Source organism: Moschus berezovskii, chromosome 25, assembly GCF_049115385.1.
Source record: "Moschus berezovskii isolate FMDL1 chromosome 25, NW_MosBer_1.0, whole genome shotgun sequence".
Lineage (NCBI taxonomy): Eukaryota > Metazoa > Chordata > Mammalia > Artiodactyla > Moschidae > Moschus > Moschus berezovskii.
The window spans coordinates 695,231-717,116 of record NC_142484.1 but is presented as its reverse complement, the minus strand read 5'-3'; the positions used below and the strand labels follow the sequence as shown (position 1 = coordinate 717,116).

Here is a 21,886-nt window from a genome sequence, read left to right as displayed (position 1 = left end):
TTTAGGGGCTGAGCAAGGGGGCTATACTCAGACTTACATTAAATAATTGGAATTTGATTTATTAATGTTCTAATTTAAAAGCTCCCTTTTTTAACCTAAGTTCAATTTTACAAACCCTATTATCCCCTTTATAAACCTAACAGATTTTATAGTCATTTTTAAGGGGCCTCTGCCATCTACAACGGAGAAGGCAACGGCAAGCCACTCTAGTACTCTTGCCTAGAAAATCCCATGGATGGAGGAGCCTGGTGGGCTGCAGTCCATGGGGTCGCTAAGGGTCAGACACGACTGAGCGACTTCACTTTCACTTTTCACTTTCACACACTGGAGAAGGAAATGGCAACCCACTCCAGTGTTCTTGCCTGGAGAATCCCAGGGACGGGGGAGCCTGGTGGGCTTCCGTCTATGGGGTCACACAGAGTCGGACACAACTGAAGTGACTTAGCAGCAGCAGCAGCAGCCATCTACAAACTCAGTTAATTAAGCATTTTCAACACTTCAAACTGAATGTATCTTTTGTTTCCCTTTATGTGCTCCAGGTCGTCTGAATTGACAACAAAATATCAGGTACTTCAAGAACTCACATACTCAATAGATTAAATATTTAAAATGGTGAACCCCAAATTGTTGCAAATCTTCCAGAAACATGAACGACCCAATGTGCTCAGATTTCACTTAATCTGTAAATGCTAACATTTGGCTGAGATTTTCTTAAACCTGACACTTGACGGTTGGTATGAGACATGCTCTTAGGCACACTCGCCAGCCCCCATCCCCTGGGAAGACCGTGGGGGTCAGCTGGCAGGAATAGGAGGAAGAGAAAGAAGGAAATCCGAGTAGGAATAAAGAGAACAAAATTCAGTTCCGGGAGAAGCCTCCTGAACGGCAGAAATGGGGAATCAGCTGTGGGGCAGGTGTCAGGGCTGGCCCAGCAGGGATGGGCTGTGTGGTTTTCTGCAGCAAACTGTGCTGGGAACACCTCTGGATGGCGGGGGTCAGCCAGCTCGTGTCAGGTGTATTGTATCAGCGTGTATTTGCGTCAGGACCAAAACTGCTTGCGACTGTGTATTCAGTCCGTCCCAGAGGTGCGCTGACTCGCCTGCTGGGAGCTGAGGTTGCGGGAGGGGTGGGGGCGGTTACTGTCAGCCTCTGGAGGGTTCCAGCTTTGCAGGACCCACATGTGAGGAGTGCCGCCCTTCCCAGAGGCAAGGGCAGAGAGCGCGCTGACTCTAGGCTTCCAGGGGTTTACGGTGTCCAGGGGCCATCCAGAGGGACTGGAGCATGTGTCCCTACTCCAGACAGCGCTGTGGACACCACGGGCCCCCAGACGACGACCGAAACCAAAGACCAAGCAAGAAGCGCTCACCCAGGGAGACGTGGGGGCTGGCAGAGGAGGGTCAGGCTGGGGGACGGCCACCAGGCGATGGGAGGAAAGTCTGGGGAGGCGACTCCCGCACCCAGGAGAGAACGCTGAGGCGTGGGAGGTCGGGCCTGCGCGGTCGGCCTGGCCGGGCAGAGGCCCTGGAGCCCACGGCGCTCCCGAGCGGCCGCCCACGTGGTCGCCGCGCAGACTGCTCTCCGGGAGCCCGGTCCTCCGCCGGACGTGCGCCCGCCGGAGCCCAGACCTCTGAGCCACCTCTCGAGCGCGAGCGTCAGGCTCCCAGGAGAACCCGGGGCCCGCGGAAGGCGGCGGTCGGCGCGCGCGACAGCCCCCGGGGGTCTCCCGGCGCTCGCGTCTCCACCCGGCCGGCCCGGCGCGGGCCCTTCCTCTCCGGCCTCTTCGCCGTCCCGCTGCGCCCGGCCCGCCCCGCCCTCCGCCTCCGCGCGGCCTCCCCTAGCCTGAGAGTCAGCCGCACTCAGTCCGCCAGGCTCCGCCCCGCCCTCGGTCCCGCCCCTCCACCTCGCTCCGCCCCCTTTGGCCCGCCCCTCGCTCCGGCCCGCCTCTCGGCCTCCCCACGGCCGCCCCCTCGCCCCGGCCCTCGGCCCGCCCCTCGGCCTCCGCGCGGCCTCTTAGCCCGAGAGTCAGCCCCACCCAGTCCGCCAGGCTCCGCCCCGCTCTCGGTCCCGCCCCTCCACTTCGCCCCGCCCCCTTTGGCCCGCCCCTCGCTCCGGCCCGCCTCTCGACCTCCCCACGGCCTCCCCACCCGCCCCGCCCCTCGGCCCGCCCCTCCACCTCGCTCCGCCCCCTTTTGCCCGCCCCTCGCTCCGGCCCGCCTCTCGGTCTCCCCACGGCCTCCCCCTCGCCCCGCCCCTCGGCCCGCCCCTCGGCCTCAGCGCGGCCTCTTAGCCCGAGAGTTAGCCCCACCCAGTCCGCCTGGCTCCGCGCCCGCCCTCGGTCCCGCCCCTCCACCTCGCTCCGCCCCCTTTGGCCCGCCCCTCGCTCCGGCCAGCCTCTCGGCCTCCCCACGGCCTCCCCCCCTCGCCCCGCCCCTCGGCCCGCCCCTCGGCCTCCGCGCGGCCTCTTAGCCCGAGAGTCAGCCCCACCCAGTCCGCCAGGCTCCGCCCCGCCTCGGTCCCGCCCCTCCACCTCGCTCCGCCCATTTTGCCCGCCCCTCCCAGCCCAGGCTCCTCCCCTTGGCTCTCCTCCCCTCCAACCCCCGCCCCTCCCCGTCCCACCCTGGCCCGTCACCAGGCCCTGTCTTCGGCCCGGCCCCGCCTCCAGCGTGCCTTGCGCGGCGGCGGCCCGGAAGCTGGCGTGGCGCGATAGCGGCGGCGCTCAGGCGTTCAGAGGCGGGACTTCCGGCGGCGTTCGCGCGGGTCTTCCGGCCGACTCCTGGCGCCGGCGCGGCTCTGGGACATGCAGGTGAGCGCCGCGGCGGCGGCCCGGGATGGCGTCCGCGCCCCGCCCCCGTGGCCGCGGTTCTCCTCCGCGGAGCGAGCCCGCGGGCGGTGCGCGTGAAAGCCGGAGGCGCGGCGCGAGGGAGAACGGGCGTGCCGGCGCGTGTGGACCGGCGGCGGTGCGAGCGGTTGTGTGTGAGGGAATGAGCGGGCGTGAGTGGCTGTGACGGACGCGGGGGCCCGCGCTCCCGGGCTGTCTGTCGGCCTCCGCCGCAGCCCTGGGGCGCGGCGGCCTTTTCGCGCTGGAGGGCGCCGCCGGGACCCGAGGCCAGAGGCCGGGGCGACGGGCTGGTGGGCGGGCGGCGGGCCCGGGCCTCGGCGAGCTAGTGTCGCCCGCTCCCCCTGCGCCCAGCAGGATGCCTTGGGCTTCCTCTGTCTTCGCCGCGGGAACGCGACGGTACCTGCGACCCGCCGCGTGGACGGCACCCCAGAGTCGCAAGTGTCCCTCCGTCAGGGCCGGCCTTCTGCTCTTACACTGCATCCATTTCCAAGCGCACCCTCGGCCCTCCCCGCAGGAACAGAGGTGGCCCCAAAATCTGTGCCCACCGGCGAGAACCTGATGGACACTACCCGAGCTGTGGGGATGAAACCGTTCTGTTCATGAGACAGTCGGCTCTGGGTCCCGCCAGGTGTGGGTGACGGTCACTCAGTGCGCAGCGGTTAGCATCTCTCAAACTGCACATCGCTGAGCAGAGACAAATTGGCTGGGTTAAAACTGTTTTTTTAAGAAGGAAACGGGGCACGTGAGAGTGCACCCCAGAGCAGGGTTCACACCGATCAGCTGCTTTCTGCCTGTGCACTCAAGACGCACGCACACTTGGGACGCTCGTGTGTATGCTAAGCTCTGTGGAGAGTGTCTCAGACGCAGACAGAGCCCCCAGGGACACCTCACCTTGCTGGGCTTGAACACCCCTCGCATCACAGCCAGCGTGTCCCAGTCTGGCAGTCCATCTGGAAAGTTCCATGGCCATTGGAGAGCAGCCCTGCACGTGTGAGCATCTGGCGTCTCAGTGCTTCCCCCAGTGCTATGGAGCCGCACTCCAGAGCTGGCCCAGCGGGGACAGGGTTCCAGGGGTCTGTGGCCATTCCAGCCCACTCGCTCCTGGCCTGCTTCTGTTGCCCCTGCACCAGGTGCAGAAGCCAGCAGGGCCCATCTTCCTTCCTCCACATCAACCCCACTTTCACCCTTTTCTCTTTCTTCTTTCCCGGGGTGTGAAAGCACAGGTCATAGGGGAAGCAAATAGTGGGCAGAGGGGTCTTAACGCAGGTGGGACAGTAGGCAGACCAGCCGGCCATGGGCAGAGGCTGGGAAGGGCCACGGAATGTGCCTCCAGGTGACGACTGAGTGGTTCCTAGGGGACCAGGTCCTGCTCTTCCTGCTCCATCCTTGGGGGCCCTGACCTCCACCTGGGGCCCGGGAGGAACCCACAGTCACGAGAGGCCTGAGGGGACCAGAACTGAAGATGGGATGCCCTGCAGGGTTGGCAACCCCTTATTGACAGCTCAGCAGCCGCAGTCAGCCCCACCAAGGGTGCACCAGATGGTTCCGGGCTGCATGCCCCCACCCCCAGGCTGAGGCCAAGGAGGAGCCCAGGCCCCTGGCCGTGGTGGCACAGGACCAGGGTTGGGCCTGGGTGGCAGAGGCTGCCGTCCATCCTGGATGGATCTGATGGCTGGGAGGGGGCAGAGGGTGGCAAATCAGGCCTGAGTCTCCATATCCTTCCCCACCCCACCTCAAGAGCACCTGATCAGCCGTGGGTGCCTCTCTGCCTGGGGACGAGGGGATGGGGGAGGCTTCTGGACTCCCCGACCTAGGCCCTGTCCTGCAGGCCTCAGGGAGTGACAGCCCAGACCAGGTGCGTGCCGTCTGTTCAGGACTGTAGGCTGAGGGGGAAGTTTGAGGGGAGTGAGCTCCAGGCCCGGAGGTCGTGGTGGTGGAGGCCCCGGGCACCCACACGGGCCTGGCTCTGCCCGCTCTTAATAGGGCATACCCTGCCTGGCCAGGGCTCTGGTGTTCCCAGTGGTGTCCACCCAGCGGGCAAGGGCCTGGGTTGCCTGGGGTCTCCTCTGGACCAACTGGACCTTGGTCAGGCTGAGAGGGGACATACTGCCAGGACTGAGACACCGTTGACCGACAGGCTTTCACACTGTCTCAAAACCTCAACAGGGCGTGCACGTGGCCTGGCCCTGCGTGTTGCCCAGCTGTCCCCAGAGAAGGACGTGGAGGCGGGGTCGGGGTGGTGGTGCGGGTGGAATGAGAGTCCAGTGGGGCCCAGGGAAAGACAGAGCAACTAGACACCAGGCAGCCTGCACGCATACTGAGCGTCACCGTCGCTCCTCGCTGGGGGCGCACTCGTCTGGGAGACTCAATAAAGACGGAATCCGCTTTGCCTGTGCACATTGTGACATTTGTATTGGGGGGTCGTGAGCACTGCGGCGCCCTCAGGATGCCAGCGCCTGGGAGCGTGGGGCTTGAAGAGCTGCAGTGAGCGTTTTCGAGCGTTTCCCATGTAGACAGTAAGTCCCCCAAAGTGGAATTTTTAAAAAGAAAAAAGGAAACACAGATCGGAAGGCACAGTATTTGTGACCAGGCTGTCACCTGAACTTGAATTCCCAGGAACAGCTTTGAGGGTGAAGCTGCCCCGGTCCTTGAGATTGTGTCATTCTCATAGTCCTTGCGGCGGGGAGGCTGTGGGGGTGGCGATGCTGTCTCATCTCAGCATCCGTTCCTTTGGTTGCTGGTGAAGCCGAGAGCCAAGATGCTGTTTCTGGGGCCTGAGAGGGTCTGTGTGTTTGAGGGGTTTGTGTTATGGGGTGTCTCTGTGTGTTACACTTCTTCGTGTCTCTTCTGCGTTTTACAGTGTGACTTTTTTATATATCGAGTGTCTTTTTTTTATTTTTAATTTGTGTGTTTTTTGTATGTTACCTATAGACACAGGGTAGAAGTTCGTTATCAACTATTTTATTGGTTTGTGTGTATTTCTTTTAATTGGTGTTTTGTTTCCTAAATAAAAGGGTCATGTTTTGTGTAGTAAAATGTAGACATTTTCCTGGTAACTTTTACTGATGCTGATTTAGGTGGAAAAGCATGCCCCTGTGTAGCTCCTGCCCCAGGTTTACCTACACAGGCATGTTTTCTTCTAGTCCTCTCCACGGCTCAGTGGTTTTACACTCAAGCCAGTTGCTGGTGGTCAGAATGTCTCTGTGCTTGTCGGGGGTGGAGGTGAAGCTTTGCTCAGTTGGCCCCGGCTGTCATTGGGCAGCCATGAGGCAGTGGGACAGCTCCCGGCCTGCAGCAGGGAAGGCCCTTTCTGGCGTCTGGGGGAGCCAGGACCCAGTGATGCTGGCCGCGGTCTCCAGCCGTCGGGGCTGGCTCAGTGCACTGGCTTAGTGCTGGGAGGCCCCAGGCTCCGTCAGGACCAGAGCCCCAAGAGGCAGGGGGAACACCCACCTGCTGGAGTCTCCACGGGCTCTGTTTCTCTGCAGCCCCCTGGACCCCGAGGTTGGACCCTGCTGTGACACGCCCAGCATGCAGGCGCTCCTCGGCACGCTCTGGCTCGCTCTGGTCTGCAGCGCTGTGCATGCCACACTGTCGAAGTCAGACGCCAAAAAGGCCGCCTCAAAGACGCTGCAGGAGAAGGTAGGTGGTCTGGGGACTCGCCAGGGGGCTGACCATCACGCCTGCTTTCCCACTGGCGGCTGGGCGCCGACTGCGAGCCAGGAGCTTTGCCTCTGGGCGGCCAGTACCATGCCCCTCAGGCTCCGGCCGGCTGGCTTCGGGGGGAGCAGCGTCTGGTGCTGGGGCCCGAGGGCAGGCCTGCCCCCACTGGGCTCACGCCTCTGCCCGTGCCCCCGGGTCCCCCACCTGCCGCCTCCCTTGACGCCTGTGCTCCTCCCTGCTTCGTGGGGCGAGTCCGTGGAGCTCTGCCTGGTGTGGCTGTGGCTATGCCGGTTTCCAGGAGGGCCCCGGGAGGCAGGGCGAGTCTTCAGGGCCTGTCCACCCCGCCTGACAGCCTTGTCCTGCGGGCTCCTGGTCAGCAGTGCTGATCCTGGAACAGGGTCCCTGCTGACTGAGAGGACGCTGCGGCCTCGGGGCTCAGCCTGGGCACGCGCCCTGACCACGTCCTCCCCGCCTTCCTGTCCCAGACTCAGGTTTCGGGCAAGCCCGCCCAGGAGCGGGGTCTGGTGGTGACGGACCTCAGGGCTGAGGACGTCGTCCTCGAGCACCGCAGCTACTGCTCAGCGAAGGCCCACAAGAAGCACTTCACCGGGGACGTCCTGGGCTACGTCACGCCGGTAGGCCGGGCCCCGGGGTGGATGACGGACTGTGAGGGCAGGGTGCCTGCTTGGGTCTGCATCCTCACCTCCCTGGGCCGCTCTCACCCGAGGGAACGGTGGGAGTGATGTCTCCCAGCAAAGTGACCAGGATTGCAGCAGAGTCCTGCTGCACCCGAGGCGGGCGGCCCCGCGGAGCCCTGCCTGGAGGTGGTCCCCTGCCCTCTGGCCCCTGCTGCCAGCAGGCTTACTCATTCTCCCCTCTCTGCCAGTGGAACCGACACGGCTACGATGTCGTGAAGATCTTCGGGGGCAAGTTCACCCATGTCGCCCCGGTGTGGCTGCAGCTGAGGAGGCATGGCCGCGAGATGTTCGAGGTCACAGGCCTGGACGACGTGGACCAAGGTTCTGACGCCGCTGCTTGTCTGTGCCCGTCCTGGGGTGGGAGAGTGAGTGAGTATGAGTGTGTGTGTGAGCGCACCTGGGGGTCTGGGAGAGTGAGTGTGTGTGAATGTGAGTGTGTCCGCTTGGGGGTCTGGGAGAGCGAATGGGTGTGTGAGAGAGTGTGTGTGTGAGTGTGTAACAATGAGACTTGCGTGTGAGTACGTGAGCGTCATGCCTGTCTGGCATTCAGCTGCATCCCCGTTTCCCTCGGTGGTTTGTGCACAGTGTCCCAGGGGAGGATCTATGGAGGAGGCACCCAGGACAGTGGCCAGGAGGAGGCGAGGGTGTGGCTGTCCTGACAGCCGTGTTTTGCACCTGAGTTTACTCAGGTGTTTCCCCCTTTGTTTCCAGAGAGAGAATGTGTTAGCCAGAGCCGGGGTTCTGATGCCTAGCGGGGCACTATGGGTCAGAGGACAGCTGGGCATCGTCAGCTCCTGCTCTCTGGTGCCCTCAGCTCAGAGACGGGCCGGGCCCCTCCGGGTGGTGGCCCTGGTGCAGCCACATGCCCCCAGCCCTGGTTGCTCTGTGGGGGAGAGGGGCGCTTAGGACCCCAGGTTCCCCTGCCGCCTCCCTTCCATGCTGCTCCTGGGGGCGGTCAGGTCAGGGGGACAGGGGAAGGGGCTGTACCCCCACTCTGACCATCGTCTCCATGTCCCACAGGGTGGGTGAGGGCAGTCAGGAAACAAGCCAAGGGCCTACGCATAGGTGAGTCCAGTGGGCCCGGGTTGTCAGGGCTGTGGGCCCTTAGGCCCCACCCCAGCAGGTAGAGGTCCTGGAGTGCGCTGGGGAGGGGAGGGGCCCAGGGTCTTCACAGTGCCTGCTCATCCAGGCTGCACTGCCTAGCTGTCGGTCACTCTTCTGACTGCTCAGAAACGAGGCTGCCCCAGCCCAGTATTCGTGGCCTCGGTCCAGCCGGACCCCAGTGGCCCTGCCACCCACCTTGCTCAGCCCACCAAGGGCAGCCCCTTCCTCTGTGGTCTTGCCCTCCCATCTCTCCATTCACTCTTGAGGGTTCATGGAGCTTTTCTGGGGGCCATGCCTAGGGGTGATGCTCACCCTGCCCTGCCCATCCTAGAGCTCATGGCCGGTGAGGGAGGGCTGCGTTGCAAGTACACTGGGGCCTGGGGAGGGGCCCGGGGCTGGGAGAGGACCTGCAGTTTGTTTCACGGGGAGCTGGTGGGGAATGGTCCAGTGAGAGCCAGGCAACAAGGAGCTAGATGAGCCAGGGTCTGGGCACTCAGGGACTTGGTGGGTGAAGGGAGGAAAGGGCCAGCGTCTGCATCCCCAGCGCCACCCATGCCCCTCCCTTCCCAGGCCACGTGGCACTGGGGTGCCCACCCCGGCTGCTGGTAGTGGTCATTCTGCTCTGGAGGTCAAGGGCCCGCCACAGGCCGGGCCAGCCCAGGAGGGTCACGGTCTGCGCATCTGCCCCCAGTGCCTCGTCTCCGGTTCGAGGACTGGACATATGAGGACTTTGAGAGCGTCCTGGACAATGAGGATGAGATCGAGGAGCTCAGCAGGACCGTCGTCCAGGTGGCCAAGGTGACGCCCGGGCTCCCTCCTGACCACATGTGTCTCGAGCACAGGGGCTGCCCTCCCGGGAGACACATCTCCCGGGCCGGTGCCGGGCTGCAGGGCAGGGAGAGCCCTATCGGGGCCCCAGGGGCAGTGTTTGGAGGGTCACTCGAGTAGCCGGGACCAAGAGCCGCAGCTTCTCTGCCCCAGGGCCCGCAGTCGGGAGGGGGAAGCCAGGACTGGGTCTGCCTGCGGCCCTTCCTCCTGGAGCCCTCCCCACCTGCTCCTGTCCTTTCAGAGCCAGCACTTGGACGGCCTGGTGGTGGAGGTCTGGAACCAGCTGCTGGTCCAGAAGCGCGTGTGAGTGGGCCTGGGCAGTATGCGGGCGTGGGGCGTGCACCGTGTCCTTTCCAGCCGCCGGTGTCGGGAAAAGGCAGAGGCCGGATGTGGAGGGCCCTCGTCTGGGGGGAGGGCCATCTTTCCACTGTCTGTGCCAGCACTGGGGTGGCACCCGAGAAGGTCAGAGAGTGGCTCCAAGGGGCCTGGGAGCAGCTGTGGGTGGGTGGCCGGCTGAGCACCGACGGGGCTGGCCTGACAGAGCCTTCAGGGGCCTTGGCGAGGAGGCAGCCAAGCAGGGCCGGGGCACCTGCGGCAGATGGCCACAGGCTCCTGTAGGAGAAGAGCCTGCCATCCAGCCTCCGCCCTGCCTCAGCTGGCGGGGGGGGGACCACCTAGCCCCAAGGAAGTCCCCCCTCCCCTGAGGCCCACGGCCAGACCCTCCTCAGCCAGGGGGACTGGGAGGGCGGGTCCCCTCCAGCGGCCGCTGCTGCAGTCCTGTCAGGCCCAGGGGGTTAGCCCCACAGGAGGAGGAGTGAGCCAAGTACGGGGGCCTGCAGCCGCCGCAGCCCTGGCCATCCCGCACCCAGCCCCACTGCTCCACGCCTCCAGCCCAGGGGGCCACAAGCAGGGCTCCCCCATCCCTCTCAGCTGTGGGCTGCTCTCCGCCTGCTCGGAGGCGGCATCCTCGGGCCCTCGGGCCTGTTAGTGAAATAGCAGGGTCTTCTCTAGGGGCTGTGCAGGGGCCAGGACTCCTGCCCGAGGCCCCGGGAAGCTGTGGCTGACGAGCTCTGCCTGGGGGCGGGGAGACCCCACTGCCTGGGAGTGGGAGCAGCCTGGATGCAGGGCCCGCCATGGTTCTTGCTTCTCTGTGTGCAGACCACACTCTCCACTGTGGGTGCTTCTAGAAGGCCCCCCGGTGTGCACTGCGCCCTGGGGGCACCCCGAGGCGGAGTTGAGAAGGAGCACGGTGGGCAAGCCCAGCTGAGGGCGGGGCCGTGTTGGGAGCCAACACCCCACTGCTCTCTGGTCGCCCCCCTGGTGGCTTTTGGTTGAGAGATGATCCTGGCACCTCCGTGCTCTGCCTCAGTCCCTGCTGAGTGGTGGCCCTGCCAAGAACGCCTGAGGGCAGCTCAGGAGGGTGCCCACAGGGCCAGGGTGGAGGCCGGCCAGCCCGGCAGATGGCTTTGGACCCGGCTACCTGGGCGTGTGATGGAGGCGATGGACCTTGTCCCCACCCTGGGCAGCAGGTCCCCAGGCCCCTCCCGGGACAGCCTTCTACGGAGGAGCGAGTGGGGGCTGCTTGGCTGTGGCAAAACTCCTGTCTCCTGCATTCACACCAGCTGGCGGGCGGCCCCGGAAAGCCGTAGGGACCTCGTTCAGTAGAGCCCCGCCAGGCAGGCGCTGCCCCTGGGCCACAAGACCATCTCCCCTTTTCAGAGACTCTCCCCGCCGGGATGGTCCCCAAAGCCGGGCAGGCACTGATGGCCGTGCATGCTGAGGGCACAGGTGGTGTGCCAGCTCCTGGCCTCAGAGGGGGCTGCCCTGGGTGCTGCAGCCTTTGTGCTCCCCAGGTGTATCCCTGGCCCCGCAGCCACAGCCAGAGTGGTGTCTCCTTGGCCCTGGGGTCCTCCCGCTGAGGCTGGGCCCCAGGAGCCTGAGAGGCCACCCCATGCCCGCCTCCACAGGGTGGGCTGCAGCTGTGCCCGTGCTGCCTTGCACTGTGTAAACTGGCTCGAGCTGAGCGGGGCTGGGGGTGCACAGCCCCGCTACCTGCCCGTGCTGGGCGGGGGCACTTGCCGCCTTTTCTCCAGACCAAGGTGGCTCCTGAGGGGCTGTAGGAAAGGACTCAGGTCGGTCACTGGGCTCACAGCCTCCCAGGCAGTGTGGGGCCAGGCCAAAGTAGACCCAGCCCGGAGCCGGCCTAAGACCTGCCCTCTCGGTAGGGCGGCTCCTGGGGGGCTGAGCTGGCCTCTCCGCGGTCCATGCGCTCCCCACCAGATCTGAGATGCTGCCACGTCACCCACCCCTTCTGACTGGAGGAGCTGTGAGGCTGTCTGCGTTTCTGTCCCCCACCTGCAGCCTGCTGCCCACGGAGATGCTTCTCCTTGGGTCCAGGCATGCCTGGTTGAGCACTCGCAGCTGACCCTCCTTACCGCACCCCTGGGGCTTAGGAAGGCGGAGCTCTGTGTCTGCGACTGCTTTGGGTGGAGTGACTGCACGAGGGGACAGGCAGTCGAGGCTCCCTCCCTGGGCAGGAGGTCAGGGCCCTGGCACACGGCCCTGTCAGTGGAGCTGCCCTGTGCCCTTGTCCCCAGGCACCTGCGGGGCACCCCTGCCCGCTGCACCCCTGCCCGCTGCACCCCTGCCCGCAGCGCCCCTACCCGCAGCACCCCAGAGTCATGGGCCCCTTCCTCACCCTGCCTGGCTGCGTGTCCGGGAGGGTCCAGAGGCGATGGGTGCTGCACGGACCCCCTCCCTGCTCTGCCCCCTGTGCTTTGGGGGTCGGGGGCCTGGAGCATGAGTTACAGCAGGGGCTGTGCAGGCCAGGTTGGGTGGAGGGTGGCCCGGGCATTGCCCAGCGCCACCGCTCCTGACCTGTGCTCTGCTCCTCTGCAGGGGTCTCGTTCATCTGCTTACCCACATGGCCGAGGCGCTGCACCAGGCCCGGCTGCTGGTCTTCCTGGTCATCCCGCCCGCCGTCGCCCCAGGGTAAGTGCTGTGCCTGCTCGCCCTGGAGGCCCTCCCTGGCCCCCACCCAGCCCCGGCCTGGCCACGCCGGCCACTGCCCCTGTGGGGGACCCCATCAGCACGTGGGACGCCTCAGTGGCCTCAGCATGTCCTTGCGGGCCCGCAGGTCAGGGGTCCACAGATCAGGGCCCACGCTGCCTCAGGCCTGCCTCCGCCGCCCCAGCCCTGAGACAGGGAACTGGGCCCGGTGCTGGCTGTTAGCACTGTGGTCTGACCGCCATCCAGGCCGTGCTGGGTGCAGAGGAGGCCCAGGTGGTGACCTAGGGCTGAGGGCTGAGCAGAGGGGTGGGGGGTGCCCAGAGGGGCCAGTCATCAGCTCACTGCAGAGCTTAGGCCACTGAGCGGAACGGGGTGGGTGGCCTCTGGGACCATGCTGTCTGGCCTCAGACAGAAGAGGCCGTGGCCACCCCAACAGCCCCGCAGCTGCCTTCCTACACCTGACGCCCCCACCCTGCGGCATCTCCGCGCGTCCCCAGAAACCTGGGCTGTGGTCTGTAGCCTGTGGGAGGGGCCTGAGCCCTGGCTGTCACCTCCCACGCTTCTGAGTGCGTGCTCATGCGTGGGGTACACGTGTGAGGGGCCAGCGGTCCTCCCGGAATGGGGGCTCTGGTCCGGAAGGGCCGGGGCAGTGGGCGCTCACGTGGTCTGTGGGTTCAGCTGCAGGTGCAGCACCTGTTTCCGGGGTCTCTGGCTTCTGTCAGTTGGGGTGGGTCAGGACGGGTGGAGCCCCAGTTGACCTTGGTGATTGGCCATGGGGGATATCGGTGGAGACAGGCTCCTCCGGCTCAGGGAGGGCTTAGGTCGCGGGCAGGACCGGCCCCCTTGCAGGCCCCTTGTGCTGACAGGTATGCAGGGCAGACCCCCGTGTGCTGGAGGGTGTGGGGGAGGGTGAGCAGGCCTGACGCCCCTGGAGGGGCTGACCCCTGGGCTTGGCCTCCAAGGGCAGTGGGCTTGGGACAGGGTGGGGAGCAGCCTTCCATCCAGCACTCTCTCTGCCCAGGCCTCTGACCTGAGCTCCTGGCCCCCAGGCAGGGAGTGGATGGAGTGGGCTTGGGTCCCCTCTCTCGGCAGTGACCAGGGAGGATGCACCCTTGGGTGGCAGCGAGAGGAGGACCTGGCCCGTGTGGCCGGGCTGACAGTGGGGCCCTGGGCACCGCCGCCTCTGCTGGCCCAGGATGTGTCTCAGGCACCGCCCAGCTGCACCCTCGTGCTGGTGAGCAAGCCTCCCTTCCTCCAGAGGCCTCGGCGGCCAGGGCTTGTCTTGTTGGCTTTCTCTCTCTGCACCCGTGTTTCCAGACAACAGCCCCGCAGAGGAGCTCACGAGCTGTGAGCAAACATCCTGGCCTTTTTGCAGCGTCAGTGGCGGCCTCTTGCTACCGTGGCCTGTGTCACCCCCCAATTTGGGAGCTGTTGGCACAGGTGGCCATCCTGACCTTGAGCCCTGCTCCCGAGGTCATAGCTTGGCCCCCACTGATGGTCCAGCACCAGTCAATGGGTTTTAATGAGAGCTCTGGGCTACCCTGGCTCTAGAAGGGCCCTGAGTCAGTCCTCACCTCCGCCCCTCAGGCTGTTTCTTCTGAGAGTCGAGCTCTCAGACCTCTGGAAGGAGCTGAACTCAGGCATGGTGGGCTGACTTCCTTCCCAAGACCTCCGCAGCGAGCTTGCCTCCTCACGTGCAGGTGTCCCCATTGATGGGCGCTGCACCCAGCTGTCCTCCAGTCACCCCTGGGGTTTAGGGTCGCCACAGGAAGGGGGTGGGTGAGGGTCCTTCCCCAGGAGGGACACCCCTGCCCAGGCTGACCCCTGTTGACATCTCCTGAGCTCCAGGGTCGGCCTGGGGCCAGACTGGAGGCTCAGCAAGGCCGTGGGCGGGGGTCACCCATGGACACAGGGAGGATGCAGGTGCGGTTCTGCTCTGATCACGTAGGGCAGCTGTGGGTAGGAGGCCCTGAGGCAGGCCTGCAGGGGACAGTGGTGGGTGCCGACAGCAGGCCCACCCTCATGCCCGCTGGGCCACCGTGGGCAAGGCTCTACGGGCGGTGTCTGTGGGCTGGGGGAAGCCCCGCCTGTGGTCAGTGGCAGGGCCAGGGACGTGCACAGTCTGCGCTGGTCCTGAGGACACTCCGCCTGGAGAGGACTGGTCTGGGGTGGGGCTTGGTGTCCTGCCCAGTAGGTGGCGTCTCGCTCTGGGGGTTGCGGCTTCATGGTGTCGCGTGGCCATAGGGGCCAGGATGGGGCAGGGAGCCTGGCCTGAAACACGGGGGCTGGTGTGGGGTTCACGCTCCCCGATGCCTCCCAGCTGAGCAGGGTGGTCTGGTGTGCGGCCCTAACCTGTGGCCACCACCGCCCAGTGGAAGCATCTGGTTCCCAGCTGCATCCCGTGCCTCCTGGGGCTCTGCTGGCCCCTGTCCCCAGGAGCCTGGTGTCTCTGGGAGGCCTGGGTCAGGCCTCCAGGCTCCTCCCTCTGAAGGCAGAGGCTGGGGGGGTTGCCTTTGCTCAGCGGGCTTGGGGCAGCCTGGCAATGGGGTGTATTAGGGTTGCCTGGACCCCGTGGAACTAGTAACAGGGTGGGGTCCACATGGTGGGCCGCCCCTGCCCAGGGATTGGAGGCGCTGGCCGAGAAGAGGGATTGTCTTTTCTGTTCACACTCGGTGGGGGGACGCAGAACCCACTGCGCCCCACCCAGGGACAAAGCAGAGTCGTAGGGGCTGCTGCAGCGGAGCAGGCAGGCTGGCAGTCAGCTGTGTCCCGCAGATGGCCCCCACTGCCCAGACCTGAGGCCTCCAGAGGGAGGGCTCCGTGCCTGAGGCTGAGTGAAAGCTGGTGGGTCTATGCTGCCCGTGCCCACGTGAGAGAGGCCTCTGGGGCCTGGGCAGGAGGGGGGTTTCTCCGCGGAACCCTGACCCAGCTGCGGGCCACCCTGTGCACCCGAGCGCTACCCCCGCTCCAGGGAAAGGGACTGAGGTGTCTTCATGGAGCAGAGGCAGAAGGGGCCTGAGCTGGGAGCCCCCGGCCAGCCTGCCCTGTCCTCCGCTGAGTCCAGGTCAGCTGGGGAGAGGCTGTGACTACAAGGTGGGCATGGTAACCACGCTGTCTTTTTGCAGGACCAACAAGCTGGGCATGTTCACAAACACGGAGTTTGAGCAGCTGGCGCCCGTGCTGGACGGCTTCAGCCTCATGACATACGACTACTCCACGGCGCAGCCGTGAGTGGGGCTCTGGGCGCGCACTCACTCAGCACCTGGGGCCCAGCCCCCAGCGGGCCTGCACGCTGCATGCCCAGGCGAGGTCCCGCCTCCCGCCAGCCTGCTCAGGCCATGACCCGCGGTCAGCTCTCAGCTCCAGAATCACAAAGGGCCCAGTTTCTTCTCCCAGAGCCCCCAGTCAGCCTCGCGTTGGGCGACCTTCTTGTTTTGGGGTGACTTAGGGCACCTGACCGCCCCATGCCGGGTGCTGGGCCCACCTCCATGCCCAGTGCTCCGTGCTCCTGTGTCAGGGCTCACGCTGCTGCCCTGGCCCTCCTGGGCCTCCCCTGAGTGCCCTGCCACCTGAGGGTCCCTGGCGAAGCAGACACCCAGCACAGGTCCAGCAGGGCTGTCTCTCTGCTGCCGTCCTTCCCGTGGTGTGCGTGGACTCCTGCCCCGACCTGGGTGCCCGAGGCCTCAGCCCAGTTAAAACCCACTCCTCCCTGACTCTGCAGGGCCGGCCCCAACGCGCCGCTGCCCTGGGTGCGAGCCTGCGTCCAGGTCCTGGACCCCAAGTCCAAGTGGCGAAGCAAGATCCTCCTGGGGCTCAACTTCTATGGCATGGACTACTCGGCCTCCAAGGACGCCCGCGAACCCATCATTGGGGCCAGGTGAGCCGGCAGCCCCGTCTCCCGCGGCACCCTCGTTGCAGGAGGTGAGGGGCTGCGGTAGGGAGGAGGCCGGGCAGAGTCTGATCTCAGGCCGTCTGTCTGCGGGGCGCCATCCCGGCACCCCCTCTTGCCCTGTGTTGGCGGGATTGTCCCCGACACAGCGCAGGTGGCCTGCCACCCCGGCATTCTCTGCTGTGGCCTAAAGGAGCCCTTTGTGTTCCCGGCCACGAGGCCATGCTCCTGCTCGGTTTGGGCTGTGTGTGCTGGGCTCTGACGCCGTTGCTGCGCTGTCCACCTGGGCACCGCCCCATGAGCTGCTCACCCCGCGTGGTTTCCCCACACTCGTCCACGCCCAGCACCCACTGCACCGCGGTAACCACGGTAACCGCACACCCTCACAGAGAGCGGTCTGCGTTCCTTGTGCTTTTACTGAGCTCTGTAAACCTTGGGGCTTGCCTTTTCTTCCGTATTTGGGAAGAACGCAGGCAGTTGCTCATCGCTCCCTTTCCAGGCCCGTGAGCACGCGCACATCGGGCCAGTCTGTTTCCCCATCCTGGGCGGCCCTCACTTCGTCTTGGGGGCTCTGTTTCTGTTTTTCTTGCTCAGTTTTCCTTGCTGTCTCCAAGCCCGCACACCATTTCCTGGTTGTTTCACTCAGGGCCTCTCCCTCCCGCGTGTCCCGGTAGCTCTCGTCTCGGGGTTAGTCTGGGACGCCAAGTGCGTGTGTGGAGGTTGCTGGGCAGGCCAGCCCTGTCCCCTCCTTGTCGCCGAGCGGCTCTCCGGGGACCTCTGCTTGGGCCACACATGCATTTCACCCGGCCGCTTGCTCAGCCCCGTCCTTGTGCTGTGAGCCGTCCCGTCACAGGGACGGTCCCGAGGCCAGTGATCCGAGTGTGTGTGCCTGCTGCTGCCCACCGTGGGCAGGGTTGCCCGCAGGCCCGCTGACTGTGGAGACACAGCACCTGAGCGCCAGCTGGCCTCAGCCCATCCGTTCTCTGCTCCCTCAGGGCTGCCCTGTGGAGGAACAGGCCGCTGGGTTGGCCCTTGGCTGTTCTCAGGAGTTCCAGGAGGCTGTTCCCCAGCTGCCCACCTGGCAGGGTGGGGCACCCATTTTCTGGGCCCCCCTGGGCAAATACCCAGGGTCGGCTGTCCTGAGGCCTGGGAGGGCCTCCTGCTGCTGGGGGAGTGCTGTCGGGAGGGAAGCTGGACAGGACGGCTCTGCCCGGGGCTTGCTGAGGTCACCCAGCTGAGGGGTCCTCCGCCCCGCCCAGAGGCGGAACAGGGAGGGAGGCCTGTGGGGGCGGGGTAGAGGGTTCCCAGGCCCAGGGGTGTGTCAGGGACCACCCGGCACAGACCCCAGAGAACGCCGCCCACTTTGCTTGACCTCAGGGCGCCCACTTGGGTCCCGCCTGGGGCGCTTACACTGTGGGGAGGCTGAAGGAGGCCCAGGTGGGGTCGACCGCTGTTCCGAGGGGCCGTGTGGGTCTCCGAGGGGCCGTGGGCAGGGGGGCTGCCGGGGAACCTCACCGAGCCCCATCTTCTTAGGCTCAGCTGTCCCGTGGGGTGTCCTGTGGCTCAGCAGGGTGGACAGGTGGGGAGACCAGGCCCGGGGCTCCACTCCTACCCCACCTCGGCCACTGGAGGCCCAGCTGAGCCCTTCCAGAGCCCCTCCCTTGGCCCAGTGACCCCGCCCACTGCCTCCTCCTCCCCGGGGACCTGGCCTGCCTTCTGCTGCCTGTGCCCTGGGGGAGCCTCCGGCAGGGGCTGGGCCCAGATTGCCCTGATCCCCTCGGCCAACAGCCGATTCCTTCCAGACCATCTCCTGACATGCAGGGGGCTGACCTGCGTGGGGGCTCTGGGGACAGGCGGAGCCTCTGCAAGGCGGGGAGCAGCTCCCCTCAGGCCGCGTCTGGGGAGCCAGATGGGAGGGCTCAGCGAGGCTTGTCTGTGGGGGTGGGCAGTCCGCCTCTGCAGGGGATGGGCGTGTTCACAGGCCCAGGGCCCCGGAGTTGCAGCCCACCAGGCCGCACCCCTCACTGGACCCCCAGGGAGCCCTGAGCGGGTGACCAGCAGGTGTGGGGGCAGTGAGCCCGGGGCCTGGCGCCCTGCTGCCCTCCTGGCAGCAGCCCGGGCCGGTCTGTCCCAGGGCCGCCTGCCCTCCAGGCTCAGCCTCCCCGGTGCTGACCTGGCTGTGTGGCAGGTGTCCCCAGTTCTCTCTAGGGACAGCAGGGGATCAGTGGCTCACCATCTGCTCCTCACACAGCCAGGACCTCCAGTGGGGGTGGGAGGCCAGCTCTGCCAGCCGGGGGTTGGGAGGTCTCCTGGCCACTGCCTGCCTCGGCGGGGAGGTGCCTGCTCTCTGGATGCTCTGACCGCTGCCTCTGCTCTCCACCCCGGGTCACTTGGAGGCCCCATCGCCCCACGGCCTCATCGCTCCCCGACCTTGAGGAGTCGGAGTGGCTGTGAAACACCCTAGAGAAGTTGGGGAGCCCCACCCACAGACTCATGACCCCCCACAGGTCTGGGTGCTGATCTGGGGGTCACCATGGTTTCTGAACCCCTGCTCTGGGAGGCTGTTGCTCTGCCCTGGTGATCAGGGTGCCCAACCACCCCCTGAATGCCCTCAGGCCAAGTGGGCACCCATCCCCCTGCAGCCCCCAGGCTGGGCTCTACTGCCCCTGCTCAGGGGCCCGCCGGGACCTCCACGAGAGCCAGCCCCGGAGGACACAGCCAGACGGGCCCAGGGCTGGGCCATGCCTGGCAACACTCCCCCCACCACTCACGGGCCAGGGGGCCCGGGGTCACAGTCACAGAGCTTGGGCCGTCCTGCCCCGGGGTCTCGCGCTGCCTTGGACAGGGCTGGCAGCTCCCGTGGTTCTGGTCTTGCCCGTCCCCACACCGTGCTCTCCGCTGAGACCCTCTCCCCTACTGGTCCCTGGGTCTCGCAGTCCTCCCTGGAGGACTGTGCCCAGGGCCTCCCCCTGTACCTGTGACCCCTCATCGTGTTCCCTGCCGGCTCTCCCCTTGGGGACGCTCCAGGGGGCCCACGGGGGTCCTGCTGCCTGTAGGTGACGTGAGGTCTTCCGTGTAAACCGTCTGTAGGTCCTGGGAGCTGAGATGGGGGAAGGGTTGCCGCCTCACATCACCCGTAGCGGTGCCCACTGGACTCCCTGTGTGTGTCTGCAGCAGGGGACCCTGCCTTTTCCACGCGCCCAGCCAGGTCCTCAGCAGCTCGGAGGCGGTGCCCTTTGGGGCAGGTCCCGTCAGTCCTGCGGGGGCTATGGCAGAGAGTGCAGGGAGCCCAGGCCCCAGCGGGAGGCAGGAAGCCCACCCCAGGCTGGTCTCCCCCCGCTGCCGGCCCCTTTCCTCCTGTTCTCTGTTCGCTCGCCCAGAGCTGGAGGCCGTGCAGCTCATCTCCAGGCCCCGAATCTTCCGCCAACCTGTCTGCTGTATCTCTGTCTACGATTCTCTTTGCCGTTCCCTGAACCCTTCATCCCGAAGGCTGACGACTTTTTTGAGCAGGGAGGTGTCTTTCACATGCTGTAAGGTCTGCTGTGGCAAAGCGCCTGATTTGCAATATTCAGAACCTCGTCAGGCTGTGCAGCCACCTTCTCTGTTTCTGCAACGTCTCGTCAGCCCGGAGCAGCTGGGTCCTGGCAGCACTGACCTGGGATCCGTCTATGACTTGCCTCGACGGGACATTTCATAGAGACGGGTCAGGCGGCCTGTGGCCAGGCCCTTCCGCTTTAGCTCAGGGACCACTCGGGCCCCATCTGTACCTTTTCCTCATTCACCCCAGCCCCTCCACCTGGGCCGCCCCTGTGGTCCTGCTCGCACTCGGCAGCAGTCTGCTCAGCTGTCCCCACCCAGGGCGCTCACTGCTGCTCCTCCACCTCCCACCCTGGTGAGCATGGGTTCCTGAGTGGCCCCAGCCCCATCGCCGCCGGCCTCAGCCTCGGGTGAGGAACTGACTCCAGCAGAGAGCAGCCTCAGCCGCCCCAACAGCCCCCCGGCTCCAGTCGGCAGTCCCCTGTGAGGAGCGCGTGGCCGGGGCTCCCCAGACCCGAGGGCCTGGAGCCACCTGCCCAGCAGCATCTGCCCCTGACCCAGGACAGGACTCGGGGGCTTAGAAATACCTACCCCCAGGCACATCCCAGATCACCTTACCCCCAAGGCAGCAGGTGATCCTCGTGATTCCAAGAGCGTGGTTTTGGTTAAGGATGACACCATTATTTTGGATCGTTAGACCTGGTGTGGTGGGTGTCGTGGGTCCTGGCCCAGACCCCATCGGGAGTGCCACGTCTTTTGCTGCCGCCACGGATTCCCCACTGCTCTGTCCAGCCCTGACCCCCAGCGCCCCACCGGCGTCCGTGGTCCGCCCCAAAGCACATAGCACCCCCGGGCCTGGGGGCGGGCCCACCGCACCTCACCCCTTAGCCTGTCCGGGCGCTGGCTGCTGGCCAGGGAGACGCAGTGCAGGCTGCAGACCCTCACTGTCCTGGCCACGCAGCACCCTGGAAACCAGCCAATCTTCCCTGTGTGTTGGGGGCAGGTCTGAAACCAGTGGCTTCTGACAGTGAGGCCAGGTCCACTGCAGGCCTGGGGCGGCCATATCCATGGCAGGGAGGACAGCCCGGCTCCCCAGAGGGCCCAGACACTGCTGTTTCCTTGGGAAGGGGGAGGAGGGGACACGGAGCCAAGGCTGCCTACAGGGCTTGCTCGTCCGTCCTCCACCGGGCGAGGCCCAGGAATACCACCTGTGCTGCCCGCCCGACCGGCGCTCTGCCCACACTGCGGGGCCTTGTTCCACTCTCGGTGCTGTCGGGTCAGGGCGGGGCCCCGGCCCCCACATCTCAGCAGCCTCTGTTGGGACCCCCATCGTGCCCCCCACGGCCCTGGCCCAAGCTTAAGACCCCACCCTGTGGCCCTGCTTCCTAGCATTTCATCGCGCCAGGCCACCCCACGTGGCCCTCCCACCCCGCTGATGTCGCTGGTGTTCCAGGGGCCGGCATGCTGCCCTGGTCAGCTTCCACCTGCTGTGACGGCAGAGGCCACCCCACGCCCATGTCCACGCCCCGTCTCCCCCAGGTACATCCAGGCGCTGAAGGATCACCGGCCCCAGGTGGTGTGGGACAGCCAGGCCGCAGAGCACTTCTTCGAGTACAAGAAGTGAGTGTCAGGGAGGGCCCGGGGCGCGGTTCCATGGGCACAGGCCCAGCCGAGGAGGGGCACGAACCTGCGCCCTGGGCTGGCGGGGCAGGGCCAGGAGCTGAGGCCACAGCGGGCGGACAGTCTGCTCTCTTGCAGAAGCCGCGGCGGGAGGCACGTTGTGTTCTACCCGACGCTGAAGGTGCGTGTGGGGCTGAGACTGCGGGTGGGGGCGGCCCTCGGCGAGGGCGCCGTGTGGCTGGGCTGACACTCCCTCTGCTTCAGTCCTTGCAGGTGCGGCTGGAACTGGCCCAGGAGCTGGGTGTGGGGCTGTCCATCTGGGAGCTCGGCCAGGGACTGGACTACTTCTACGACCTGCTGTAGGCCGTGCCTGCAGCCAGCATGCCCTTTTCCAAGAGATGGAGGAACTAATGTGTGAAATACAGACTCTTTTCCATTTCCGGAGCTGTGTGTGCTGTGGCTGCTGCAGCGACCGAGCAGCCCAGGGACCCAGGCCCCTCAGGGCAGTGACCTGGGGCGGGGAGTCCTAGCATGGCCAGGGAGAGGCTGAGGATGCAGACCCTCCTCCCAGCCTTGGCTGCCTGCCCTCTGCTGGCTGGTGAGGCAGGGTCCACGGTCCCCACCGCACAGGCGGCAGAGTCCTGCGTGGTCTGCAGTCCCTGAGGGTTCAGAGGCTCCAGGGCAACCCTCCTTGTGGACACT

At 65.8% G+C, this 21,886-nt stretch overlaps 1 protein-coding gene across 3 annotated transcripts; it reads left to right on the top strand.

Moving 5' to 3' along the window:
• Positions 1-2,689: 2,689 nt before the first annotated feature.
• On the top strand, positions 2,690-21,628 carry CHID1 (chitinase domain containing 1). Of its 3 annotated transcripts, none has more exons than XM_055415186.2 (13): positions 2,690-2,803; positions 6,325-6,478; positions 6,985-7,134; positions 7,386-7,518; positions 8,218-8,262; positions 8,993-9,099; positions 9,371-9,432; positions 12,028-12,120; positions 15,264-15,365; positions 15,860-16,015; positions 21,104-21,184; positions 21,323-21,365; positions 21,449-21,628. In XM_055415186.2, exons 2-13 carry the CDS (start codon positions 6,368-6,370, stop codon positions 21,545-21,547), a joined length of 1,182 nt encoding a protein of 393 aa, XP_055271161.1. In that variant the 5' UTR covers positions 2,690-2,803; positions 6,325-6,367; the 3' UTR covers positions 21,548-21,628. The 3 variants fall into 3 exon arrangements, with proteins under 3 accessions (XP_055271161.1, XP_055271160.1, XP_055271162.1); XM_055415185.2 differs by having other exon boundaries at positions 21,308-21,365; XM_055415187.2 differs by lacking the exon at positions 8,218-8,262 and having other exon boundaries at positions 21,308-21,365.
• Positions 21,629-21,886: the final 258 nt, after the last annotated feature.